This window comes from Callospermophilus lateralis, chromosome X (assembly GCF_048772815.1).
Source record: "Callospermophilus lateralis isolate mCalLat2 chromosome X, mCalLat2.hap1, whole genome shotgun sequence".
NCBI lineage: Eukaryota > Metazoa > Chordata > Mammalia > Rodentia > Sciuridae > Callospermophilus > Callospermophilus lateralis.
Window position 1 is genome coordinate 58,045,861 of NC_135325.1, and position 16,895 is coordinate 58,062,755.

At 37.1% G+C, this 16,895-nt stretch overlaps 1 protein-coding gene across 4 annotated transcripts in view; it reads left to right on the forward strand.

The window, feature by feature from the left end:
• The first annotated feature begins 11,289 nt into the window (after positions 1–11,289).
• Positions 11,290–16,895, forward strand: part of LOC143638453 (vascular endothelial growth factor receptor kdr-like) — a 253,851-nt gene continuing 248,245 nt past the window's right edge. For 2 of the 4 annotated variants that reach the window (XM_077106334.1, XM_077106336.1), the window contains exon 1: positions 11,290–11,818. In XM_077106334.1, the coding sequence (XP_076962449.1) occupies positions 11,755–11,818 (64 nt within the window). In that variant the 5' untranslated portion in view covers positions 11,290–11,754. Of the gene's footprint in view, positions 11,819–13,003; positions 13,114–16,895 lie in introns of all 4 variants that reach the window. The other 2 variants (XM_077106335.1, XM_077106337.1) reach the window with 2 other exon arrangements.

The following is a 16,895-nucleotide window of genomic DNA, read 5'->3' on the forward strand; positions in this document are numbered from 1 at the left end:
AATTCTCAAATTTTCAGAAGACAGTCCTTCCTAGGAATCTTAACACAAAGCATACACAATGTTTTTACTAATACAAAATGTTTTTGCCATACACTGGCAAACTCTTTAACATCTAGAGAAACTAGATGTAGATTAGAACTTCTTTTCCCTTTATATACATTATGTACACAGCAAAGCAAAACAAAGCTCATAGACATAAGCAACAATTGTTACTTTTTTGGGGGGAGTGCATAGATAAATCTCAATAACACTTATTCTCAATAAAAGAAACTGGACGTACAAGACTGCACATTGTATGATTGTGTTTATATGAAATACCCAGAAAAGGCAAAGTTATGGAGACAAAAGATCCTCATAACAGGAATAGGAGCTGTAATGGGAATTAAGAGTAATTGTTCATAAAGAATGGTAGTGGGACGATAGACACATATTCTAAGACTAATTCATGGTGGTGAATGTAAATTTGTTAATTGTTAAAAATCCTTGATATATAGAATTAATAAGGATGTTACACAAAATATGTTCCAGTGGAGTCATTTTAAAAATAAAGGTGACATTATTATACATGCCTTTTGAGTGTATGCCTAAGTGTGAAATTGCTAGGTCCTAGGGGAAGCCTATGTTTAGACTGTGTTTAAACTGCCAAACAGTTTTCCACTACTTAAAATTTACATGACAGTAGACTGCATTTTTATACATCATTCATAAATGGAGTATAATTTCTTATTCTTCTGATGATGTAGAATCACACGGATCATGTAATCATATATGCACGTAGGGTAATAATGTCCTATTCATTCTACTATCCTTATTTCTATGCTCTTTCCCCTCCCTTCACTCCCCTCTGCCTAATCTAAACTACCTCTATTCTTCCCTAGCCCCTACCCCCTTATTGTGAATTAGCATCCACATATCAGAGAAAACATTGAGCCTTTGATTTGGGGGGATTGGCTTATTTTGCTTAGCATGATATTCTCCAGCTCCATCTATTTACCTGCAGATGCCTTAATTTCATTCTTCTTTAAGTCTGAGTAATATTCCATTGTGCATATATACCACATTTTCTTTTTTCATTCATCTGTTGAATGGCATCTATTTTGCTTCCATAGTTTAGCTATTGTAAATTGACACTGATGTGGCTGCATCACTTTTTCAGTTTCTGTGGGCTACCTACATTCTGTAGCATGAGTACCATCACCACAGTGGCTTCTCTCCTCCTTGGGGAGGGGCAAAATCGACAAAATTGTATGTATTTTAGGTGTACAACATGATGATGTGACATATGCATATTGTGGAATAGTTAAAAGAAACTAATTAACTTATGGATTACCTAATATATATTGTAGTGAGAACACAAAATCTACTAAGCAATTTTCTTTATGAAAGGAAAGACAGAGGATCTTATGCAACAGATGTTCCTTCCAATGAGTCAAATAAGGACTTGTAGGGGTTATTCAAGAGTACCACTGAGCCACAAACCAAGCCTGGTCATACTTATTCTGCTGGGCGAAGATGAGTCCATGAAGCAGATTTTCCTCAAGTCAGTGGAGTGTTATCTCCATGGAGTCCCAGAGATGGGAATATGCAGGTTTTTCTGTCCCCGGCAGGTGTGACCTCCAAGATTACCTTGAAGTCATGCTTCTTCAGCAAGAATACTTGTTTTGTTTAGATTTTATGTTATAAAAAGATAAAAATATCAAGGGTTTTAAAAGATGTCCAAATTCATAAATTATACTAGATTGAAATAAAAATTCATGTCCATATGAAAAGAACAAGAACATTAAAGGGGGTCATTGGCTAGGATGAGGTCTGATGTAATATTTGGAAGGGGAGGGTTTACTCTACCTCCAATTATTCTTTGGCATTACTAAAGCTTCTGGGAAAACTGTACAGGAACTAATTTATCTATCACTTAAATATGAACACAAGTCAGTCTCTATGGATAACAAAATACCAAAGTACTTTGCCACTTTGCCAAGTTATCTTTTAATAATATTTGTCTTTTACATGCTTTCAATGATTTGAAGAAAAGCCAGCTATGGTCAGTTAGTTGAATCCAGAGCCAGGGGTTTTCTCTAAATCATATTTTATATTGCTTGAGTATGCCAGGATGACTTCAGAAGTTGTACTATAATCATTGCTGTCCATATTTTGTTTTCTTTCTTCCTTTATGCCTTCTTTCCTTCCTTAATTTCTTTCTTCCTTTTTTAAGTCATTAGACATTCAATGAACTTAAACATTGACAATCCATGCGTAGGCAATAAAGGAATAAGTCACATATATGTCCTTAAAGTTTTCCTAAATGTAGTGAAAATATGCTCAGGATGCTCTGGGAGTAGAAGACAGACAAGTAAAACTGCTTTATGAATGGAAAAACAGAGAATTTTATGGAACAGATGTTGCTTCAAATTAGTCATACAAGGACTTGTATGACTCAAGTGAAGAAGAGATGGGAAGGAACCAAGCAAGTAGATTAAAATGTGCTGAGTCCAAAACACCATAAGACCTCTAAGGAATTTCATAACACTTTACAGTGGGAAGTATGGAGTTCATGGTACAAGCTTGAGGGTAGGGCATGATGAAATTTGAGTCAAGACAAGGCCCAAGTCATAAAGAGCTTTTACACTTTGCTAAAGGAGCCTGTAGTTTATCTTGAAGGTTATTTTCAGTTTTTATTTTTTAATTTTATTGTTTTAATTTGTTCTTAGTTATACATGATAATAGAATGCATTTTGACACGTTGTACTTATTTTCAGTTTTTTTGAAGATTCACTGCTTTCTCTTTAAGTAGAAGCTTGCATGGGCTTCCAATGTGTAAGATCTTTTAAAGGGAAGTTATGGTGGTGTAAAGTGGTGAAAGATCTATGTAATATCCACTGGATGTTTTTCTTTCTTGTGGCAATTCGAGAAATAGATGACTTCAGATGCATTTTGGAGGTAGAACCAATATGTCTTATTGATGGACTGGATGAGTATGGTAAGAAAGAGAATGGAAGTCCAGGATCAACTTAAGTTTTCCAACTTGAGAGTTTGGGTGGATGGTGGTGAGAGAACACTTAATGACAACAGCTTATAGTATTCACTGTTACTTTTGTATTAGGTACTGTGTAAGAACTTTATATATAATATATAATATATATATAGTCATTTCTTTAATTAAATCTCTTTATATATATGAGATTTAATTAAAGAAATGTCATTCAAATAGTTTATGTATGTGTGTATACACACACACACACATATATATATATATATATATATATATATATATATATATTCTTAATATTCATAGCAACCCTATGACTTAGAGTCATAGATGAGGAATCACCTTGTCATAGATGAGGAAATTGAGTCATAAAGAGGTTAAGTAACCTTCCCAAGGTCATTAAATGACAAAGATATGAATGGAATCCTTTGGAGATGTCAAAGAATTATGTGGACAGAGATCTTACAGGAGAGAAATTTGGGTTGTATACAGGCTAACAAACATGGGCAATGATATTGATTACAAAATAGTCATCGTGGCATGTAGCTGTAATTCATTCATCACTGAGGAGGCAGCCAGCACCTCCTTAGGTGGTTATTTTTCCTGCTCAGGGGGATGTAAGCCACCTAAGAAATTATAGTCTAGAATAATTTATGAAGAACAAAAGACAAAGTCAGAAAGATATTTTCAAAGGTTGGAGCCCCTGATAGGTCCAGCTGCCACAGGAGCTAGAGCTAGACAATTAGAAAATCTCTCCTGTTACTTATTTAAGGGGGTACATCAAAGACAGGGATAAAGTTTCAGGAGTCGAGTCTTGCTTTGTGACATCTTGCAGTCAGCAGATCGATTGGCATCTTAGCAGTCACCCCGTCTATGGTGCTGTGTGGGACCTGGCAGAGCTGAATAGGGCTCACAATGTGTCTGGGCAGTCAACCAGAGGAAATGTCCATTGGAAGTTCCCAGATACCAGATTATCTTATTCATTAGTCTGCGATGCATGACATACTCCATTTACAGCCCATGGATGGCTCTCAATACTCTTGAATGAGGGGCTGGGGTTGTGGCTCAGTGGTAGAGAACTCACCTCGCTCGTGTGAGACCCTGGGTTCTATCCTCAGCAGCACATAAAAATAAGTAAGCGAAATAAAGGTATTGTGTCCAACTACAACTAAAAAATAATAAATATTAAAAAACTCTTGAATGAATATATCATTTTAATTACTCCCCCTTCTGTGGATAGACATTTAAATTGTTTCTAATTTTTCCTTACATTGTTTTTGTTTGTTCATTGTTATTACAAACAATAGAACTAAGAACATTAGGTATTTGAGTTAATTAATTATGAGGACTGTTACTGAGTCACAGGGTATGTGATTGTTCAACTTTACAAGGTAATGTAAAAAGTGCAAAGGGGTTGTACCCATTACTTCTCAAAGTTGATATGACACAAACTGAACTAATTAACTAATTACCATCCAATGAAACAGCAAACAAACAAAATGCACCTGGTCAGATGTGCTTCTTAACACAGTTATTGGCACCACTGCATATTTGTCCTCTTTATCTCTTGTTTGAAATCTACAACTGGACCATTGCTTTTTCTGCTTTCAAGTCTCCCCTTACCAGTTTATAATTAAAAAATACTATTTGATTGTCATTTCTTAAATTAAAGCTCTTCAAGAAATGTGCATTAGCCTATTGGGGACTGAAAATTCAAATATTCATGGAGACCAAGTAGGTGATAGAAATGAGCTAAAAAGAGTGTGAGAACTGGAGAATGTATGCCCTATAGAAAGTCATCGAAATGAATACTTTAAGAGAACATGATGCAGTCACAACAACAAGCATGTTTAAACCCCCAAACAACAACAGAAAATATGAAAATCTTTGGTTTTAACTGGTAACTCAAAGTTGACCTCCTTGTTTGAGACTAAACTTCCAGCCTATAACCCTGGAAAATTACAAAGTGGTCCAAACCTAAATTTTCTTGTTCGTCTCTTGTCACTCCCATTATTCTAGGAATATAATGCTAACTTCTCTGTGTTCAGAATGCTTTGAGATGTCTACGCCTTTGAGCTTGAGTTTTCCAAGAATTCCTTTTGTGCTGCTTAGTTATCTGCTTATCTTTCCAATTTCAGGAAAATGAAACTTCCCCTCTGGAGCCTCCATTTAGCAGAATTAAATCCTTCCTCTTCAGTAATGACTGCATCTTATCCTTACCATTAATTTATCGATACTATTTAATGAACTGTGTAGGTTGTGACACTATTTTATAGGTTATGAATCAATTTAATAGACTGATGCTCGGCTTAAAACAAAAGGAAATAGCCAGGAACTTTGGTACATGTCTGTAATCCTAAATACTCAGGAAGCTGAGGCAGGAGTACTGAAAGTTCAAGGTCAACCTGAGCAACTTAGTGAAACCTTGCCTCAAAATAAAAAAATAAAAAAAGGGATAAGGATATATCTCAGAGGTAAATTATCCCAGAGTTCAACCCCCAGTACTGCAAAAATAAATAAACAAACAAATAAATAAATAAATAACAAAATAAAACTGGAAATATCATGGTACTTATAGTATGTAGTAAACATTAAGTTTTATTTTATAAACTTCTGTTTCAATTATATATAAATGTATGTATGCATTGGGCCACAATATAAAATATATTTTACTATACTTCATGCATTTACTTATTTGAACAAATGTGGATTAGCGTATGAAATCCTTGCTTTTTAATATGACCATGTCCTCTAGTAGTCTGTGAATATTTTGAGAAACTGAATCATCGTGATTTTCTTTGTATTACAATAAATCCAAGGAACGGGGCCAGGAACATAGTAGGTACTTTAAAGAGATTAAAAAATAACTATGGTTAAGTGGAAGAAAGATCAATAGAGGGAAGGGTGCAGGGGGTGGGGAAAGGGAAGGGGAAGGAAAGGTACTGGGGTCTGAATTAGAATAAGATATATTCCATGTTTGTATAATTATATCAAAATTGATTCTATGGTCATATATGACTAAAAAGAACAAATAAAATTTAAAAAGAAGTAGATGTATTGTTGAATGAGTAAAATAAGAGAGAGAGAATATGCCATGGAAGTAACAGAGATAGTAATAAAGACAGACCCCTGGACTTTCTTAATGCCATGTGCTTTATTTTGTAGTGAAATCGGAATGTTATCTGTGTTCTGTTAGATGTTATTTGGCTCAGCTAAGCTCAACCTGCTTGAAACTGAGCTCAGTGCATGTTTTTACTATCAGTCATTTGCCACACTAGACACTTCAGAGTCATTTTTTACTATTTCTCTGCATTCTTTACTATTTCTCTGAAGTATCTACCTCTCACTAGATACTTCTAATTTTTCACTAAGTTATGTGGATTCAGTCTTAAGAATGACTCTCTGATATGGCTTCTCTTAACCTAGATTGCTGCTTCAGCCTTCTGAAGTATCATCTCTCCTTAGTCCCTGTGTTCCACTGTGCCAAGAGTGAACAGCCTTAAAAAATTATTTTCCCTTTTTTGTTTGTTCTTTTGCTTTAAAATTTCCATTTTTGCCTAGTTTGGCTCCATCCTAATATGTTAGCTTCATTTCCATCCATTTTTCACTTCACACCTCATTTATACTTAGGTTTTTAAGAAAAAGCAATGTCCCAGACCAACACAGAGACTCTCATATAATTTGTTTAGGGTGGATTCTAGATATAAATACATTTTAAATCTCCCCAGGTGATTCCAATGAACAATATAGGGTTGAAAACCACTTGTTTATTTTCCAACTTCTGAAATTTCCTTGATATATCTTGAAATTTAAGTTTCTTTGCCTTTGCATTCACTCTTCTCTTTACCTGATGAACTTTTCTTTACTGTTTAGTCTTCAAACCCTAGTTCAAAGACCATGTCCACTTTGAAACTTTCTCAGATGAAATGATCTGAAGGTTTGTGCATTTGTTATCATGCAAATGTTGAAACACAAGATGATGGTGTTGGCATTAGGGAGGTGATTAGGTTCCACACTTATGAATGGAATTACTGCCCTTATATAAGAGGACCCAGAGAGTTGTGTTTCCCTACCACTATGTGAGGTCACAGAGAGAAGGCACCATTTTTTGAGTGAGCAAATAGGTCATCAACAAACACTGAATATGCTGTTGATTTAATATTGGACTTAACAGCCTCCAGAAAGGGGACAATAAATTTTCAATTGGTTTACAATATTTAGTTATAGCAACCCAAATGACTTAAAATGCCTGCTTCCTCAGGCAACACTTCATGAATCCCTCTACTTTAATATTATCATATTAAAAAATATTTAGTTTATTTTGCTTCCTTCTGATAGGGAACAGACAGACATGGGTAGTAGAAACATGAAGTTAAGGGAATGAATCTCCTAAACTGGGCTTACTATGCTGACTCACACATGATTTCTCTTTTATTTGTTTATTTTAACTTAATTTTATTTATTTATATATTTATGTGGTGCTGAGGATCAAACCCAGTACCTCACATGTACTAGACAAGAGCTGTACCACTGAGCCACAAACTGATTTACCTGTAACCCTGCCTGGCTTAATTTGACAAGATATGTTACATCCTCAGCAAACTACCTATTATCTACAAAAGAAATGAAGGCCTTAAATGCATATGATAAGAAGAAAACACGTTATCCTGAAGTGGGAGATTTTATGATTCTTGCACAGACCAGATCCAGATTCCAGAACTCAGGAAAACAAAGATAATTCTTCCTAACCCTGTACTTGTATTTTTTTTTTTTTTGTACTGGGGATTGAATTTAAGGGTGCTTAACCACTAAGCCACATCCACAACTCTTTTTATTTTTTATTTATACACAGGGTCTTACTACGTTGCTTACAGCCTCACTACATTGCTGAGGCTGGGTTTGAAACTGTGAGTCTCCTGCCTCAGCCTCCTGAGCCATTAGGATTACAGGCATGCACTGCTGGGATTATAGGCATGTGCTACCGCACCCAGCTGTAACCACATAATCTTTAAGAACAGGTTCTAATTAGAACTGGTTAGAATGGGCTAAAGTGACCTAGAGTTGTCATGGCAGTGGGGACTTGAATGTGTCATGTTATTTTTCTGTCAGTCAAAAGTCAAGAGGTGGACCTGGATAGGTGTCTCTAGAAATTTCCATGGGACCCCCCAAAAAACTGGATGGCAGTAGAGGCATGCTGCTTCTTCTCTGAGAGGACCCATTTTCCCCCTTGAGAGTGTCCCCTTTTTTTCTTTCTTATCCCTTCTAATAAATTCATGCCTGCTACTCTGAGTGACACATCTGAAATCTTTCTGGCATGATTGCAAGAATCAGGGTCTTAAGAGGGAGTATCTGTACTGCCTCAGTTTTGCAGAAAGCACCAGACCTGTAATTTCAAAGAAGAATGTGCCACCCACCATATTGTCTTGTCATGATACATTTATAAGGTTGTAGTAGTTTGGACATGGGTTCAGTAGCCAAACTTAAAACTTGCTTAAATAAGAAAGAAGTTGAATATATATCTTATATCTCTATATATCTCTAGGCCAGTGGTTATCAATCAGGGATGATTTAAGGTCACAAGTCAGGATGGGGGAAAGGGAGATGAGGGAATGAAGAGTGGAAGTTATACTAACCTTTAGTGGTTAGAGGTCTGCAATGATAATGAATAGCTTACAATCCACAACAAAGAAGTATCCAACATAAATATCAATAAAGACACTGTTATGAAACCCTGCTTTAGCCATAAATAGTCCAGGGCTAGTAGGGTGACTTTCCCCACACGTTCATTGTTTCATCTTTTGGCTCTACCATCTCTAGGGGTTTTCTCTCATCTGAATGACTCATCAGTACAGCTCAGGAGCCAGACAGAGAGGAAAAGAGAGGAAGGCAGACTTCTTTCTTTTATGGCATGACTTCATATTTGTATGCATCAGTGTTCACATCTGTTTGTCCTAAACTTGTTTACACAGCTCCCCAAGCTACATAAGGTACTGGGAAATGTAGTTTTATTCTGTGATGCTTGTGCCATGCTAACCCTTTATTATTGTGTAAGAAGGCAGAACAAATTCTGGACAACTAGCTTTACCTGCTACATGTCTATATCTTCTACTGTATGGCATCTCCAGGGTAAACACTGTATCATGTTCATCTCTAGGTCATTAGAGTAATAACTAGGACTAGTATTGGAAATTAGGAGTTGCTCAGGAAAGATTTTTTAAATAAAGGGCTGTTACTCAAAATTAGAAGGGTTATTGGACCACTGAACACTGAGATTTTCAATTTAAAAATGGTTATTGTTACAGAAATACTTCACTATTTGCTTTCTTCTTGATGGCCAAGAGCTTAAAACAGTTCAACTGCATGAGTTTTATCATGATCTCTATGGCACCAACCTTCCAAATTTTCCCTACTTTGAGTGCCATCTTGAAATGCCTTTTTATGGTCATAGCCTAGGACATCTCTTGGGGTTAAAGACAAGGTTCTTCTTGGTCCTGGGATAGCTATTTGGATCTCCTAGAGATGTAATTTGGTCCTGTCATAGCTTTACATTTATTCTCATACCACATTTATTTATTCACTTTTTATGATCAGTTATTTAGTTTCTTTCTTTTAAAATATTTTAGTTGTTTATAGACCTTTATTTTATTTACTTATTTATATGTGGTGCTGAGAATCGAACCCAGTACCTCACATGTGGTAGGCAAGCTCTCTACTGCTGAGCTGCAATTACAACCCTAATTATTTAATTTCTTATAATTCCACAAGTAAGACAGACATCTTGGGAGCTGGGGAGAAGAAACTAGAGAGCAAAGGCAGCTAATTTAGCCTGGGCTTTTCTTATACCATCACAAAGTTTCCCTCAGAGGGGAAGAGATTGTTGGTGGGTTCTACTTTGCCTGTAGGTTTTCTCTAAGTTGAGCACATAATAAAAAGACTGCTCTCTTTGAAGTTCTTCCTAACTTTACCACCTACTTCTCAACCATTCCCTTTGTGTCCACCACTTTCTAGTGTAACCACCAAAATGAAATTCGTAAAATGGTTCCCAGTGAATTGATTACTGTCCAACTATTTCCTTTATGAGGGACAATGATGAAAAGTGAAGCATGTTAAAATGGAAAAGACCCTGGTATCTAGGCTCTAGTCTTGAGAGTGAGCATTGTGATCTTGGATATGTCATTTTCATTCTCTGTACTTTTGTTTCTACAGATGTGTACAAAGTGGAGGGTTAGATTGGAAATCCCTGGAAGGGCTTCTGATTTTATTACTCCCTTACATTAGTGAAGCATTTTTACATGCATAATCTAATGGTTTTGAATTTGAGGTCTGGCATCAAACATATCTGAGTATGCATCTGGGTCTCACCACTTCCTAGCTATATGATGTAGGGTCAGTTATTTATTCTTCCTCTGCTTTAGTTTTATTGGACAGCAGCCTGTGGAAAAGAAATAAGGTGAGGGAAGTAGAATTCTGATCCTATCAATCTAGCTGGGGTCAGTGGAGGTGTGAGGATGGGGGAGAGGACACTAAAGGGGTCCCCTGGATTTTCTTTCCAGTTTTCCTGGGAGGATAGGCAGAGGGCAATTCAATTACAGTGTCAGCTCAGGCTTAACCCTCTTTCCCCAGAAGGTTTTGTGGATATTTCACTCTACTTCTTTTTCCATATGTACCCCAAGTCTCTGCCTTCATGGAGAAAAGAGGGGAATGAAAAGTTAAAAAAAAAATATGGCTTCCACATTACAGCATTCACTCTTTGCCTCTGTATTAACCTAGGGAAAGGTGAATGACCACTATGAACCTCAGTTTCATCCTTTGTAACACAAGTTCTCCACTCAATTGTAGTTCCCACACCCATCTGCCTCACACTTCCTAGCACTCTAAAAATCTGTATTTCAGTAATTCAGCCTCCAAACAACCTCAGCAGCGTCTGACTTTGAAGGCTGATGCCCACCTAGCTCCAGAACTCTCCTTTGTAACATACTCTAGCTGAAGTCTGTGTTTCTTGTCCTTCATGAAAGAAGCCCCCACACTCCTCGGGATCAGGCCCCACTTATCAGTCAAAGGAAAGTCATATTGGGGGAGGGTCTGGTGAGTTCTGCATAGGAGAGAAGGGAAACATCGCCCCATGTCTTGCTCGCTCCCTAGCTCAGAGCAGCTTTCATATCTAGGGCCCTCACTCAATTCTGTACTCCCTCCCTGCTGGCTGCACTAGTCTCCTCTGACTTAACAGGAAGCCTTCCTTCCCCCAGGTTCCCCTCAGGCATGTCCCACCCCCCTTCCTGGTCTTGAGACAGGCTGTCTGAACTTCCTCCCTACGGACACTCTGTGCTGCCTTCTCTCAACTTTTTCCAGCAGAAAGTTGGGAGCTCCTCAGAGCTGAGCGGCACCTGTAGTGTTGCCATTTGCAGGGAGAGGCACCGGAGGACCCCAACAGCTCACCCTCCATCAAAGGTTATCAGGGAACTGGGAGCCTGGGCGGAGGCAGGGGAAGGCAGAGAGAAAGAGTCCTTGTCTAGATTTCCTAGTCTGTGCTTAACTCAGAACAGCTGGGTATCTTTAGAGGCCCTTGGAGGGGTTCAGAGTTGTTGGGAAGAAACTAGCCAGGAACTGAAAATTCAGGTGTGGGGGAGAAGCAGTAGAGCCAGAGTTCAGAGGTGAGAAGTGAGAGGGCACACTCTTGATTGCCGCACCCTGCCTTTTTCTTGGACCAAGGAAGGAGACAACATAGGAGGGAGCAAGAGCACCACTCTGCCCTCACTCAGCATTCTAGGATGCTTGTGAGGTGCCATGGTTCCCTGGCCTTCTGCTTCCTGCTTGTCCTGCTTGAAACTCCAGGTAAGTGACGTGGTGCCTTTCGGCTGCCTGGGCATCCATGTTTCCTCTCCAACCCAAAAGCTCAACACAGAGAGATTAGGGGCACTGGAGAGAGAATGAAGAATCTTCACTGATCTGTGGCTTGCTAGGCAGACCTCCTAGCCCAGTTCTGCAGATAATTGTGGCTGGAAGGTATCAAAGTCAGGGGTGAAAGAGTGAAACAAAGCATCCAGAGTGGGCAACTGAATGTCCCTGGAGTGAGCGTGGCCAGGTTTGTACCCAAATTTTTCACATGGAATGTTTGGTTGTTGTTAGCTTGCTTCCTTGTCAGGGAATACACACACTGTGTGAGACATCAAAACAAAAATTTTTCTCTGATGAGGATTTCTTCATTTTTTTTCCAAGCTATCAAGCTTTACCTTTCCCTTCTATATTCTGGCCTTAACTCCAAAGCCAAGAATGACCTTTCCACAGAGTTTCTAGGTTGTGTGTGAACTATATGCCTAAAAGTTTAGAAAACAGAATAATTAAAGGTAAAAAGACATATGTGCACTCTTGCATTGACTTTTGGAAAGTGTAACTAGGAAAAGAAAGGGGAAAAGAAGATAGTCTGAATTGTCAAGATTTAATTTGGTTACTTTTTTGGATAGTTATTTTAGATGTGTTGCTGTTTACAACTGTCAAGGGCATTCTGCTCCCAATGTGTTTTAAATTATACTAAAAACCTTAGAAAAAAGAAAAGCAAAGCCCTTAGTAAAAGCAGGCACTAGCTTTTGATTCAGTCATTGTCCTCTTCTCTGTAAAGGAGAGGCAAGTGAATCCACCCTCCAGAATGTGGTATCTGTCATACCATTCCCAGCCATGGGTATGCTCAAAGCTCCTCAGGGTCAAATACTTAAAGATACCAGCAGGGATGTAAGGGATATAATACTCTTTCTGTCCCTGCCTTTGCTGAAGGTTGGAGATGGCTTGCTGTGCTGCCTTTATAGTTCTCCAGACAGACAAGATATTCAGAAAAATCTCAGATCCAAGCTTTCCATCTATAGACTCTCAGCCAGTTCCTGAAATGGGATAGACTAGTCAGTGGGCAGTAGTAGACACAACTGGAAAATGTGGATAGCTTATCTTTTATTTCCTACTTGCATTTTCCTTCAGCTCTGAGTTTTCTTTTGTTGGAGTTTCACTGCTTTCTCTCACCCTTTCTAGCCTTACATCAGGAGTCAGAATCTGGTATTGTCAGTATGTGTCCTTGATTGAGCTATTTCAACTCTTTGAACATCTAAAGATTCTTTGAGGTAACTAATTACAACATAATGGTAAGTGATAATATATGTTAGTTATTCAACAAAACTTTTTATCTTGTAGAATGGGAAGAGTAGTGGTTGTTTGAAAAACTGGTCTTTCCTTTTAGTTGTGCTGCAAATTCACTGTGTGTCTTCTGTTCTCTAGGTCTTGGTTTTTAATTAGAAAAACAGAGGTGCATACTTTTATTTGGCTTCCATCTTCATTGTCAGGAGAACAAAGAGCAAACAAAGTAAAGTAAATATTGGTAGGAAATAGATAAAATGTTCAGTGTTTTAAAGATAGAAAGAGAATATTTTTCTGCCAGAATTGGGTAAAAATTTCCCAGCTTAAAGAATGGTTTCCCTGGGTACTAAGGAAACTTATGGGTAAAACTTTAGAACCTATGAAAACAGTTCCTAGGGATGCCACACATCTAGAGAGGGTAATTAGTCTTATCTTTGAAAAAGAAGGAAAAAATACCTGTGTTCTTGATGTTGATGGCTATCCTCTGGAATAAAATGTAGACACATTGATTTTGAAAGCTTTTAGAGGAGGAATCCATAATCATTAGAACATGTGTTCGTTTCCTGTGGATAGGACTTGCCATAATAGCTCAGTTTCTTTTAAAAATGTAATTTATATTGTCTAAACAAAAGGGAATGCTGGAAACATAGATTTTTGGGGCTGCTGAAGACATTGGGTAGTTATTTTTCCTATCTTTCTTGGAAGGATGGAGAAATTTGGAGATTGGATTTAGAAGAATTTGCAAATGTTTTCAATGATGTCTGAATAGAGGTTACACAAACCATAGAATTGTCTGATTAGAGGGTGCACAAGCCATAAGATTTTAAAATAGAGTGTCTCGAGGACAACATCTAAAGAAGAAAAATACAGTTTGATTTTGGCCTCATTCTCTTCCATATTTTTATTCTACATATGAGAATTATATCAATTATACTAATAAGCAAATATTCAAGTTAAAAGTAGAAAGGAAATAGAGTCAGTTACATAATTAGGACACAAAAGAGCAATATGAATTTTAATAAGCTCAAATGTAAACACTTAACTTTGGGAACACCCTCTCCAAAAAAAAATACAAAGGGTAAATTATTCTTTAAAGACAGAATAAGGAAGACATGGCTTATAGACATGGGGGTTTGAAAAGTTATTTTGGGGGATTTCTTTTGAATTTATATTATTGTTTGTGCTGAATTTATAGGCAGGTAACACATTTTTAGTTTAGATTAACTGAATAGTGCCTGAACTATTAGTTGCACTTTTTTCTTCAATGGTCAGCCTATCTTGTCATACTGTAGCCTGACTTGGGCCTCACATTTTTCTGTGGAACACTGACAGACTACAGTGTTTAAAGAAGAGATTAAACAGGATGGAGAGTATTCTTGGTATGTTGTTTTATAAGGAACAAAGGATATTCATATATTTAGCTAGAAAAAAATGTTCAAGGAGATGAATTGTAAAAGGAGTTTGAAATTTGTCTACAAGAACCTAAAGGGTTTTTTCACATGCAAGAATATTCTGACCATTTTGGCTGCATCAAATTAAATGGGCTGACAATCACTGGGATTGTTCAGAAAGAGCACAAATTTCACAATGCACAAAGTTCCTATATCTTCCCTGTGATAATCCTCAGGATATTTAAATATATCTCATTACTATAAACTAATCTATCCTAGGCCCTTCAATTCTTCTCATATAACATTATTCTGAATAATTTCTCTGTAACAATCATCTTCTCTTGATATAATTCTATTTAATTATGGCTTGCTGAAATTTAGAGGACAAGAGACCTCATTCAAGAAAAAATCTTATTTTCTTATTGTCTGGTCAAACTATGAGTCAATATTAGGTTCTTTAACTATGATGGGGAAGAGTAAAGTTGGAAGCTATTGTGGGAGCACAGATCCAGGAGAAGATCAGTGTGATCTCAAATAGATTTTATGTTAGCAAGGATTCTATGATTCTATAAAGTATCAACTGCTCAATATACATAGAGTTTACTAAGGATTGAGAGAAGAAAAGAAGTTAGTGAATAAAATTATCAGGGATCAGTTCAGAACAATTTGTGGAGCAAAAACTTGTGGAGCCTATAGACACTATGTACCATCAGGTATGACCCTGTACCAATTCAAAAGGCCAAGACAAAAGTTAGCTGGTTCTCAAAGGTAAGTGCTTTCCTCAGGATGATAGGAAGAAACATCTGATTCATGGTGGTTTTGATAGAGGTTTCTAATTAGAAACTTTCAAAAAATCAAACACTTTTCTTTACTGAAACTAAGGAGATTTTTACCAGAATGGGAAAATGATGTAATCTTCAACATTCAGCTGAAATTAAGTTATTGAACTTCCTGCCTTTCTGTCAAGGTTACAAAAGGAAAGAATGCTGAATCTCTTCAGGGAATGCAAAGTGGGGCCAGGGGCTTAGTGAACTGAATGGTGTAGGGATTCAAGGTTCATTACATATTCCTTGTTTTTGGTGGCCCCAGACTTTCCATTTTGAAGTCTTTTTCCAACTTTGTAGATGTTCCCTCAATTTCTACTGGATTTCCTACTGTTCTTCTTCTGCCTCTCTGTAACATGAAGATATGCATTTGGCCTGAGGCATACAGCAACCATCCACAAATTTAAATTGCAATCCACTTTGGTAGATTGAGCCTGGTCTTTTTGTTATCAGGTTAAAATGTTAAATTGTGTATTGCTGAACTCTAGAATTTCAGAGAGGAGAACATAAGAGAAGTCCAGTGAGTTAGGATTATATGTCTATACCTGCATTTCCTTTGTCCTTCGATCAGATTTACTTTGCTCTTTTCAATTATACATATTAAATTTTGAGGAGAAGTTCATCTGAAATGATGATTGAAGGTCTAAAATGAAAAAGAAAATACTGGATGATCTCAAGGACTTTTTCCATTTCTAAGAGTCCCTAAGTCTCAAACGTTATTCCCAGGGAAGTTGGGATATCCAAGGAGCAGGAAACCTTATGTTATTAATTCTGCCATTGCCTTTTTAAAAAATTTTTTTAGTTGTTGATGGGACTTTATTTATTTATATCTGGTCTTGAGAATTGAACTCAGTGCCTCACACATGCTAGGCAAGCACTCCACAACTGAGTCACAACCCCAGCCCCTGCCATTGCCTTGTGTAAATGATTAATGTAGTATATTTGAGGGCACCTTCCCTTCAAATAGTAAGGTTCCAATTTATTGGCTTGGTACCATCAAAGTTCTCGTAGCAATCTAAGAGCCAAAGATTTATTCTGGGATACTAGAATTAAATAATTTGGATTCATTTTTCTATTGGCCCACTAGTAGTATCATATAATCAGAGAGAGACAAAGTTGCAAGGTGACCCTTAGAGTAACCATACATCCCCGTTTCCTCAGACTGTTGTCACAGCATGATTGTTAGTAATGTCTCAGTTTGGATGATAAATTATATTGTCACTTTACTTCCAATATTGTTAGCCCCAAATCCTTGAGATACAGAAAGGAAAACAGAGGCCTAGAGAGGGAAAGGGATTTACCCAAATTTACATAGCAACTTTATGGCATCTCTGGAAATCTGGCTTGAACCACACACCTGATTCTTAGTATGGTTGGCATTGATCCAATAAAATGAATGTTTACTTTTAATTTGTTTTAAAGAGATGTTTAATTTGTTTTAAGAAACTCATGCCTCCAGTTCCCTTTGCATATCCCTCAAACCCAGTATGAAAATGTGTTTTCTTTCTGTGTTTTTTTTTCATATTATCAGAACATTGTGAAACAAAGAGCTCTAGGTTTTCTATTTTTAGAATT